The following is a 12,135-nucleotide window of genomic DNA, read 5'->3' as shown; positions in this document are numbered from 1 at the left end:
CAGCTGCTCGTTGCCCAGTAACAGAGTGGCAGCAGTCCCTCTATGGGAGGTGGGTCTGACCTCCTGGACCCAGTGCAAGTCGAAACTGAGCTGGGCTACCTGCACGGTTCCTGATCCAGCTCTGCATTTAAAGCGGGGGAGGAGGGTTAATCGGTTACATCCGTACTCTAAGGCAGAGGTTTGCTTTAATATGGGTACAGTGAGTATTTTCAGTTTAATTGCAACCTTTTCAAAATTTCTGTAAAAAAAGTCAGTTATTTTTCCACAACTATAGTTCGAGACTATTCATATCATGATCATTAGAACTATAACATGAAGTGGTCCTGTGAGCCACTTTGAAACCTCCATTTTCAGTTTAGTGAATTTTTCTCCCTTGTCTGGAGTTCAGAGTCTTCTAGTTAGTAACCCCGCTGGCAAAGGCAGGTGCTTAGGAGTGGCTGTAAAGGTCTTCCCAGGAAAAAAAAAAGTCTATCAAAGCATATGAAAAGTGGGCAATGCCCACACCTTGGACAATTTGTGTGTGTGGGGCCTCAGGGTGTCCAGAAGGGTCAGGCTGGGGCTCTGAAGTGCACTGCTCTAGCAGAGACTGTAAGATTGCCTAGGGAGGTTGTAGAATCGCCAATGATGGCGATTTAAGAGCATGTTAAACACACACCCCTACCTGTTAGGGAGAATTTAGATGGTGGTTGGTCCTGTCATGCATGCAGGGGACTGGACATCCAGAGGTCAAGTCCCCTTCAGTTCCATGATTATCTAGACCATGCCTAACAAGTGTCTAACTGGCTCTTACAAATTGCCAATGATGGAGATTCTACAGCCTCCCTAGGCTATTTGTTCAAGTGCTTAATTACCCTGATAGTTATAAACCTAAATCTTCCTTGCCACAACTTAAACCCATAGCTTCTTGGCCTATCAAAGATTAAGAAAAAAGGTGTCAAATGTCTCCCTCATGACAGTGGGGATTGGTCCTGCCTTGGGCAGAGGGCTGGACCTTGGCTCTGTGATTCTAGGACAGCTTTTTAAGAATGTTAAAGCAGTTGTCCCCCTCTGTCCTCTTTTCGGTAAGAGATCAACTCAGTTCTTTCAGTCTTCCCCTCACTGATCATGTTGTCTAGCCCTTTATTCACTGTTGCTCTTCTCTGGACCTTCTCCAAATCTTTTCTGAAATGTAGCACCTAGAACTGGACACAATACTCCAGTTGAGACCTAATCAGCACGGAGCAGAGTGGAAGTATTATTTTGTCTTGCTCACAATGCTCCTGCTAATACATCTCAGCAGATGTTTGCTTTTTTTGCAATGGTTGACTCATTGCTGGTAGGTAAGGTCCCATGGGAAGCAAGACCAAGATCAAAAACAACTGAAGAGACTTGGCAGTTTTTCAAAGGGACATTATTAAGGGCCCAAAAGCAAGCTATTTTGTTGCCTAGGAAAGATATGGCAAAAGATTGCCTTGGCTTAACCAGGAGATCTTGCATGATCTAAAAGATCAAAAAGGAGTAAAAAATGGAAACTAGGACCAATTACAAAGGATGAATATAGCTAACAATACAGGAATGCCAGGGCAAGATTAGAAAGGCAAAGGCACAAAACAAGCTCAAACTAGCTACAGGCATAAAGGGAAACAAGAGGACATTCTATCAATGCATTAGAAGCAAGAGGAAGACCAAGTATAGGGTAGGCCCACTGCTCAGTGAGGAGGGAGAAGCAGTAACAGTAAATTTGGAAGTTGCAGAGATACTTAATGACTTTTGTTTTGGTCTTCACGGAGAAGTCTGATGAAGGAATGCCTAACCTAGTGAATGCTAGTGGGAAGGGGGGTAGGTTTAGAAGATAAGAGCAAGTTAAAAATCACTTAGAAAAGTTAGAGGTCTGCAAGTCACCAGGGCCTGATGAAATGCATCCTAGAATATGCAAGGAGTTGATAGCTAAAGGCTCAGATACCTCCTCTATCATCTTTGGAAAATCATGGAAGGCAGGAGATATTCCAGAAGACTGGAAAAGGGCAAATACAGTGCCCATCTCTAAAAAGGGAAATAAAAACCACCCAGGAAACTACAGACCAGTCAGTTTAACTTCTGTGCCAGGAAAGATAATGGAGCAAGTAATTAAGGAAATCATCCACAAACACTTGGAAGATAATAAAAGTGATAGGGAACAGCCAGCATGGATTTGTAAAGAGCAAATTATGTCAAACCAATCTGATAGCTTTCTTTGATAGGATTATCTTGTGGATAAGGGAGAAGCATTGGATGTGGCATACCTAGACCTTAGTAAGGCATTTGATAGTTTATTGATAAGAATATCCTGTGAGACTGTAAGCAAATACAACTTAGATGGGGCTACTATAAGATGGGTGCATAACTGTTCAGAAAGTAGTTAACGATTCACAATCCTGCTGGAAAGGTATAACAAGTGGGGTTCTTCAGGAGTCTGTTTAGCGACCAGTTCTGTTCAATATCTTCAACGATTTAGATATCGGTACAGAGAGTTTGCAGATGATACCAAGCTGGGAGGGGTTGCAACTGTTTTGGAGGATAGGGTCAAATTCAAAATGATCTGGACTAATTGGAGAAATGGTCTCAGGTAAACAGGATGAAGTTTAATAAGGACAAATGCAAAGTGCTCCACTTAGGAAGGAACAATCAGTTTCACACAGAACGGGAAGCGACTGTCTAGGAAGGAGAATGGCAGAAAGGGATCTAGGAGTTATCGTGGACCACAAGCTCAATATGAATCAGTATGACACGGTTGCAAAAAAAGCAAACATGATTCTAGGATGCTTTAACAAGTGTTTTGTGAGCATGACAATTCTTCTAGACTTCAGTTGGAGTATTGTGTCCAGTTCTGGGCACCACATTTCAAGAAAGATGTAGAAAAATTGGAGGTGGTCCAGAGAAGAGCAAAGAAGAATGATTAAAGGTCTAGAGAACATGACCCATGAAGGAAGGCTGAAAGATTTGGGCTGGTTTAGTTTGGAAAGGAAGATTGAGGGGGGACATGATAGAGGTTTTCAGGTATCTAAAAGGATGTCACGGGGGGGGGGGGGGGGGGGAACTTGTTCTTCCTGGCCTGAGGATAGAACAAGAAGCAATGGGCTTAAACTGCAGCAAGGGATATTTAGGATGGACATCAGAAAAAAGTTAACTGTCAGGGTGGTTAAACACTGGAATAAATTGCCTAGGGAGGTTGTGGAATCTCCATCTCTGGAGATATTTAAAAGTACGTTAGATAAATGTCTATCAGGGATGGTCTAGAAAGTACTGGGTCCTGCCATGAGGGCAGGGGACTGGACTCAATGACCTCTCAAGGTCCCTTCCAGTCCTAGTATTCTATGATTTAGCTTGTGGCCCACCAGGACCCCTAGATGCTTTTCTGCAGTACTCCTCCCTAGATATAAAATGGAAAGTGACTGTATGAAACTCCTTGCTTCTTCCCGAGTACACTGCATTTGTTCTTGTTGAACATCATTCAAATTATAACCCTATCCTCTTAATACTTGCTTGTGGACTGAGGGTTTGCTTTATGATGTACTCTCTATGCCATTATCTGACTAAGTAGATTAAGGTATTGAACAGATGCAGAATTGATCCCTGCAGAACCTCAGCCATTATGCCCTTCCAGCATGACTAAACAATTGATAACTACTCTTGGAACAGTTTTCTAACCAGTTTTGCGCCCATCTTCTAGTAGCTCCATGTAGGCTAGAATTCCTTAGTCTGAGAAGGTCTTGCAAGACAGCTTCAAGTTTTACTAATGTCAAGATATACTAGGTCTACTGTCCCTGCTCCCTCCACAAGGCTTATTACCCTTTTGCAGAAAGCTATCAGGTTGGTTGTACAGTAGACTTCTGATAATCCGGCACCTTTGGGACCCAGGGGTACTGAACCCTCCCTCCTGTTGCAGGGAGGCAAAGCCTGCGAGCAGAGGAAGGGGAGAGGCGGCGAGAGGCAGGCAGCTGCATTCAGGAAGTTCTAGTCAGTTACACTTACTCCAGCTGGATCCACAGCCGACAGGCTGCTGCTGAAACTCACAAGAGATCATCTCCCCTCCCTTGTGAGTTTCAGCAGCAGCCTGTCACCTAGGGATCTACCCATTCCCACCGCTCCCCCTCTCCCCTCCAGGCAGTAGAGAGGAAAGGTAGACTGCGAGCCTGTTGCCGGGGCAGTGTAATTGATTAGAACTTCTTGAAACAGCTGCTTGCCTCTCCCTCCCTGGTTCTGCCGCTTGCAGGCTTTGCCTCCCTGCAGCAGGAGGGAGGGTTTGGCACACCCCCGCCAACCCCTACCTTCCTCTGCCCCCCCTCCTCCAGGCAGTAGAGAGGAAAGGTAGATCGAGAGCCTGTCGGCTGTGGATCTAGCCTGGGGGCAGTGACATTGACTAGAACTTTCCGAACGCGGCTGCCTGCCTCTTGCCCGCTCTCCGGTTCTGCCCCTTGCAGGCTTTGCCTCCCTGCAAGAGGAGGGAGGGTTCAGCACACCCCCGCCAACCCCTACCCTCTCCTGGCCCCCCCTCCGGGCAGTAGAGAGGAAAGGTAGACTGAGAGCCTGTCCGCTGTGGATCCAGCCCAGAGCAGTGTAATTGACTAGAAATTCCTGAAGCAGCTGCCTGCCTTTTGCCCCCTCTCCACCACCCTGCAACATGACGGAGAGTTTGGCGCCCCTGCCCCTGACCTCGGTCCCCTTCCCTTCCCTCTCCCCTTCCACTCCCGCCCCCCAGAGGCAATAGATAGAGCAAAGATAAATTGCAAGCCAGTCGCCTGCAGATCCAGCTGCAGTTAGTGTAATTGACTAACAACTTGAAGCAGCTGCCAGAGCACTTCCGGGTTGCAGTTGGTGCCGGACCATCAGAGTTTTACTGTATATGATTTGTTCTTGACAAATTCCTGTTGTCACTTATCTCCTTACCATCTAGGTGTTTAAGAACATAAGCACAGCCATACTGGGTCAGACCAAAGGTCCATCTAGCCCACTATCCTGTCCTGACAGTAGCAAATGACAGGTGCCCTAAAGGAGTGAACAGAAGAGGTCAACATCAAGTGTCTACCCACTGTCACCCATTTCCAGTTTGGCAAACATAGGCTAGGGAGACCATTCCTACCCATCCTGGCTAATAAGTATTGATAGCCCAAACCTCCATGAGGATATCTAGCTTTTTTGAACCCTGTTAAGGCCTAATCTTTACAACATCCTCTGGCAAGGAGTTCTACAGGTTGACTTGTTCTTTTCATCCTGCCACTTATTTCATTTGGTGACCTCTAGTTCTTGTATCTCCACACCAGCCATGATTTTATAGATTTCTATCTTATTCCCTCCTTAGTCTCCTCTAAGCTAAGAAGTTCCAGTTTTACTATTCTCTCATATGGCAGTTATTCCAAATCCCTAGTCACTTTTGTTGCCCTTTTCTGAATTTTCCAGTGCCAAGATCTTTGAGAGGTGACCACATCTGCACACAGTATTCAACATGTGGGGCATACCATGGATTTACAGAAGCAATAAGATTCTCTAGCCCTTTAATTCCTGTTTGCTGACTGCTGCTGCACCATGGATAGTAGAGATGTTAGATATCAGATTATTGAATAGTCATGTAACAGCATGAATTATTGGTTAAACAACTATTCAATAGTCCCTGGGAACGGGGCTGGCAGCCAGTGCGCTCCACTCAGGGAGCCCCCTGCCACCCTGCAGTTACACAGGACTGGTCCCAGTATGAAACCCCACAAGACATTACCTCTATCCTTTCTGAGAATCTCCTTTCTGAGATTCTTCTTTCCAGAAAGCCAAGTACACTATATCCACAGGATCCCCTTGTCCACATGCTTGCTGACTCCCTCAAAGAGCTCTAGTAGATTGGTGAGGCATGATTTCCCTTTACAGAAAGGATTTTGCCTCCCCCCCCCCCCCCAATGTTATATTCATCTGTGCATCTGACAATTCTGTTCAATAGTTTCAATTAATATGCCCAATCTTGAAGTTCGATTTACTGGTCTGCAATTACCAGGATCACCTCCAGAGCCCTTTTAAAAAATTGGCACCACATTAGCTATTCTCTATTCATTAGGTAGAAAAGAGGATTTAAATAATATATTTATTACTGTACAGCTACTGTTAGTAGTTCTGCAGTTTCACATTTGAGTTTTCATGACTACCATCTGGTCCTAGTGACTTGTTACAGTTTAGTTTGACCTTTCATTTAGAAGATTTTTGGAACACATTGACAGTGACAAATCTGAAGAATTGTCCCCTAAAGAGAATGGCTCAGGTTTGGGAATCTCCCCAACATCCTCAGCTGTAGAGACCAATGCAAAGAATTCAGTTAGTTTCTCTGTAATAACCTTATTGTCCTTGAGTGCTCCCTTAGCATCTCAATCTTCCAGTGGCCCCACTGGTTGTTTGGCTGTCTTCCTGATTCTGATATCCTTAGCAGATTTTATTTTTTGGCTAGCTATTCTTCAAATTCCCTTTTGGCTCCCCCCCCCTTTTTTTAAACACACAAACTTTGTGAGGTTATGCTTCTGTTTTTCCTCACTATAATTTAACTTCCACTTCTTAAAGAATGCCTTTTTCCTCACTGTTCCTTTTTCTTAGTTAAGCAAATCACAGTGGCCCTTTTCTGGTTCTCTTACTATGTTTTTTAAATTTGGGGTATACATTTAAGTTGAGCCTCATTATGGGGTCTTTGAAGTTTCCATTCAGCTTGCAGGGATCTCTCTTTTGGTACTGTACCTTTTAAATTTGTTTAACCTCCTGATTTTTGTACAGTTTCGCTTTCTAAAGTTAAATGCTACGGGGTTGGACTGGTTTAGCATTTGTCCTATCACAGGGATGTTAAATTATATTATGGTCACTATTTCCAAGTAGTCCAGATATATTCACCTCTTGGACCACATCCCACCCTCCCACTTGGGACTAAATCAAAATCACCTCGTGGATTCCAGAACCAGCTGCTCTAAGCAGCACTTATTTACGGCATCAAGAAACTTTATTTCTGCATCCTGTCCTAAGGGGATGTGTATATGGGCAATATGGGGATAACTGAAATCTCCATTATTATTATTGCAGCGTTTATTTTTATAGCTTCTAACCTCCCCTAGCATTTCATAATCACTATCGTTATCCTGGTCAGTAATCTATCCCTACTGCTATATTCAAATTAGAGCATGGTATTACTATCCATAAAGATTCAATGGAACAGTTTGGTTCATTGAGAATTACTTCATTTGATTCACACAGTGCTGCTCCCCCATCAACATTACCTGTTCTGTCCTTCCAGTATGTTTTGTACCATGTACCCATTCTACCACGCTTCTGTGATGCCTATGTCAATATCTTCATTCAGTACAGGTCATGCTAAATCAGCCTTTTTATTTAGACTTCTGGCATTTAAATATAAAGCACTTTTAAAGTCTTCTCAATATTTAGCTGTCTGCCATTTCCTTATGCTACTCGTTTGACGGATCACAACCATACTTTATCTGCCATCCTCTCCTCTTTATTAGGACACAGATTCTCTATTAGACTCCCAGTAAGGTATGTCTGTCCAATCCATGTGCTCCACCACACCTGTTGGCTCTCCCCTCAGTTTAAAACCTGCCCAGTGATCTTTTTCATTTTAATTTTAAGGTGCCAGCAGTCTGGTTCCATTTTCTGAATATGGCAGTGGTTCCCAACCTTTTTTATGCCAGGGATTGGCAAACACATTCACAAACCTTGGGTGGACTAGTAACACTTTTATTTGCATAATGAATATGCAGATACAGTAATTACTCATTTAACACGTGCCCACTTAACACATTTTCACAATAGCACGATTTTATTTTTAGGGAGTGTTTTTTGAACACCACAACCGTCCCCGAAATAACACGAAAATAATCAAGTGACAGACTACATGCGGCAGTACAAGTTGGTGAAAAGAGTGGTAATACGCATGAGCGGCTGAATACACGTGGTAACAGCGCTCCTCCGCTCACTCAGATGTTTATCTTTGTGTCTGCAGTGACTGGTGTTGCTAGATATCTAATGCTGACATTGACAACCCAGCACCAACAAAAAATTGACTTTTCCACCACCACCACCTGAAATGCAACCCCCACCTTTTCCATTATTTTTTAATGGGAAATTGACCCTGCATAGCACGTTTTTGCTTAGCACGAACATTTTCAGAACTGTTTCTACAGAGTTAAATGAGGAATTACTGTACAATGTTACCTGACTGCCTGCCCCAACCCATCCCCTATGCCCCATTAACCTCTGACACCTATAGCCCATGCTAACACCCTCTTACCATGTGAGCCCACCTCATCCAACACTCCAGAGGAGCATGGCTGTTACTGCCTTGCAGAAAGGGGGAGTGGCTGTTGCCTCCCCAAGCACCTTTTCAAAGTTTCTGGAAAAAAGTCAGTTATTTTTCCCACAACTATAGCTCGAGACTATTCATATCATGATAATTAGAACTATAACATGAAGTGGTCCTGTGAGCCATTCTGAAACCTCCATTTTCAGTTTAGTGAATTTTCTCCCCCTTGTCTGGAGTTCAGAGTCTTCTAGTGAGCAACCCCGTTGGCAGGGCAGAAGGGGGTGGGGAGCTGGGAGGAGGAGAAGAGTTGCAGCCTTGCTGCCATTACCGAGGGGGAAGGAAGGAGGCGCCTCCTTCTCTGCCTCCTCCTGCCACCAGCAAAAGCGGCCGCTAGGGCAGAGTGTGAAACCCCAGCTGGCTGCCATTACCGAGGGAGGTACCTCTGTCTGCCTCATTGTTGCCAGCAAAAGCAGCTGTGTGGGCAGGGGGAAGTGTCCGTTGGTGGCACGCGCACTCCCTCCTCCTTCCCCAAGGGCAGAGGAGGGAGGAAAGCGCCTCCTGCTCCATTTCAGTCACCATGGCTGCTGGAGCTGAGCCGCTGCGAACAACCAGCTTGAGCTTTGGTAGCTGCTGTGAGTGTCAACAGCCAGCAGGTTGCAGCCCAGCAGCTGGGAATTGCTGATTTATGGAGTCTATCCTTCCTGTATAGACTCCTTTTTCCCAAAAAAAGTTTTCCCCAGATCCTAATAAAGCAAACCCTTCCTCCCTACACCATTATCTCATCTCACCCATGCACTGAGACCCTGTAGTTCTGCTTGGGTATCTGGCCTTATACATGGAATTGAAAGCATTTCAGAGAACACTGCCACTGTGGTTCTGGATTTCGATCTCTTTCCCAGCAGCCTAAATTTGGCTTCCAGGACCTCTCTCCTATACTTCCCTATGTCATTGGTACCTATGTGTACCTCAGCTACCAGCTCCTCCCAGCACTACACAAGTCTATCTAGAGGTCTTGAGAGATCTGCAACCTTTGCACCAGGCAGGCAAGTCACCATGCAGTTCTCCCAGTTACCACAAATCCATCTGTCTGTTTCTAATGCTAGAATCCCCCATTTCTAACAGCCACCTTTTCCTAAGGACTAACCCCGCAGAGGTTGAGAGGATACCACAACATCTGAAAGGTGAGTCAACTATGGAATCGTTTCCCTCTGCTCCAGTTGGATGTTCTCCTTACCGGACACTTTCACCCTCATCACCACAGATGCTACCTGACTGGGGGTGGGACCATTCTACGTGTCCCGGAAAGCCTTAAACATGTACCTCTGCGCCTCCCTTAGTACCTCCAATTCAGCCACCCTGGTCTCTAAAGTGTATGTGGTCTGAGAGACAGGAGCTCCTTGCACGAAAACAAACACATACACCACCTGCCAAATTCACTGCTTAATTATTTGCTCCTTTATCTTTCCTGGTACAGAAGTCAAGCTGACTTGTCTTCTGACATTCCAGCTTGTATCTGCCAAGCTAGTGATGTAAAGTTAACCCAGTTTTCTTCCAGCTCAAAGATGATCATTAAGGCAGCCCCCAACAGTTTGCCTGGGCCAGATATTGCCCATTAATACATGCCACTTAAAGCCTGGTACGGCAGATGTGGATGCTTGGAGCACTGTCGTTGAGATCACTAAGTGTCATGTATGGAGAGGAGAAGAAATAGTATATTACAAGGTGAGGCAGCTAACTGTAGCCGTTTCAGGTTTTACAACACAAGACCCATGTGACCTCTGGGTAGTCTTTTAGTCACATCTTCCTTTTCATTTACAAATACAGAAAGCTAAAACTGTAGCAATTCTTACCATTTGGATGCCAGATTTCTGTGATGAACTTCATTTTCGGCGGCCTGAGAGGATAGTCTTTTGGAAAAGTGAGATGAGCCTTGAATACGCCACCTTCACTGGGGAATTAAAGAATTATCAGTAAGTAGTTCTTTGGAAGTCTCAAACAAGAAAATTAAGCCAGAGTGACATTTTTAACCTCTATTAGATGTAAACCTTTTGTAATGTTGGCATCCATTGTAATTGTATTAGCTTACACAATGGATGGTTAAGAACCTTTTACAAGCTACTCACCATCCCCTCCTAATACTCAGACTACAATATGGAACATTTTATTTTTGCAGAGCACAAAGCTTCATTATAACAATTCCACAGAGCTCTCAGCTAGCTCAGTGATTAAACATTTAGAGTCACTGGTTACAAATTCACCTGCCTGACTCCCACTGCCTTATATTGGCTGGCGATACCGTCAATACTTGCAATTCAACTCCCAGCAGAAGAATAAGCATACAACTTAGTCAACTCTTCAATTGATAGGCCTGCTCTATAGCTAGGTTTACTGGTGCAGTACCGAGTTATGAATACCAACTAAATCAAGGAATCTCAGGAAAACTTGCTAAACTGTGTCCAGGGCCCTTACCACCATCATTTTTTACTGATTCTTCCAATGGCAGATTTCTGCACTTGGATACCCGTGGGCTCCAACAGCACAGTCAAGTTATTTTCTAGCATTAGTAGAGAGAATCTCTGTGTTATCCAATTTAAATGGCTACGTGTGAGTTAAACAAAAGAGAGGTCCCGTCCTATCCTGGCATAGATTAGGTATAAATGCATCCATACTCAAAAGCCTAACTAATTTGGTTGTTTAAGTAGGAAGGTTTGAAGCCAAGGAAGCTAATTTTGGTAGCCAACCCCTATGCAGATAGAAACCCTAGAAATAAGCAAAGATTTCACATTAAGGCTTGTCTCCTCTTACCACACACTGCCTTTATTCCTACTGCAACTGAACATATACTTCATGGACAAGGCCTATCACTGAAAGTTGGGAAAGCAGGGTGTTGAAACTCTCATGCTATTGGCAGACTATGACAGCGTTCTCTCACGGTTGCCACTGTCAGCTCAAACGGCTACATCTTTAGAGGCCTAGATTGCTAATGAAGATTAAGACTCTACAATCTGAAGTTCAGACATTGATAGGATGTGGGATACTCATGATATATTACTGCCTGATTATAAGAGGAAAGATTGAAGCAGAGTGCTGTTCACAAAGAGACAGCTAAATACTGATACCTCTGCATTAGTTTATTGTGCTATCAAGAAATCCTAAATCCCTGGGAGGGAAACAGAATTAGTGGCTTGGGTATTATACATGGTATTGAGTTTTAAGAGGCTCTACAATCTACGTTCTCCTATTGGGGATTTTTTTTTTTTTTTTGGACAACACTGATGTACTTCTCTGGGTGATATTCATTGTAAAAAGGTCTCATTCTCATAGGAGTGAGAACTTAAGTCCCTAAAGGAGAAGGCATTGCTGAGACATGCATTAAGCCAACAATTAACTCCTTCAGACAGAAAAGCTATTGCTATAAGCAAGCTGATGTGCCTTTATTAATAAAACCCTACAACTTCGCAGTTTATACTTCTTATTAAAAGTTAGGACTCATAACAGGTGTTTCCCATTTCATACTGGGCAGTGAACAGAAAGACCGACAAGACAGGACTCTCTGGCTTGTGAATCCAGATGCTTACAGAAACAAGCTAGAAAGATAAGTTCTGTTTAAAAGTAATTAAGTCACAGTCTAATGGTTAAAGAAGGAGTCAAGCTCTCAGAGTTTACTTAGTTTGATCCCCAGACTCACACCTTGAACAAGTTGTTCAGTTCCCATCTGAAGTCAGCAAAGCTGAATGACAATAAGAATAGGCCATTTCCTGGGAATAGGAAACTGAATGGAGTGCAGCAGTCAAAGTCAACCAATTGTGTCCTACTTCGGTACCAAGTTGCAGAGTGTGTTT

The 12,135-nt window shown here is 44.0% G+C and overlaps 1 protein-coding gene across 3 annotated transcripts in view; it reads right to left on the bottom strand.

Moving 5' to 3' along the window:
• The window catches only part of UBE2G1 (ubiquitin conjugating enzyme E2 G1), a 45,110-nt gene that overhangs the window by 7,992 nt on the left and 24,983 nt on the right, over positions 1 to 12,135 (bottom strand). For 2 of the 3 annotated variants that reach the window (XM_075904368.1, XM_075904367.1), the window contains one exon: positions 10,144 to 10,241. In XM_075904368.1, coding sequence (XP_075760483.1) covers positions 10,144 to 10,241 — 98 coding nt within the window. The remainder of the gene's footprint in view (positions 1 to 10,143; positions 10,242 to 12,135) is intronic. The other variant, XM_075904369.1, reaches the window with a different exon arrangement.

Source organism: Pelodiscus sinensis, chromosome 21, assembly GCF_049634645.1.
Source record: "Pelodiscus sinensis isolate JC-2024 chromosome 21, ASM4963464v1, whole genome shotgun sequence".
NCBI lineage: Eukaryota > Metazoa > Chordata > Testudines > Trionychidae > Pelodiscus > Pelodiscus sinensis.
The sequence above is the reverse complement of the archived record's forward strand: the minus strand, read 5'-3'. Positions and strand labels throughout refer to the sequence as shown.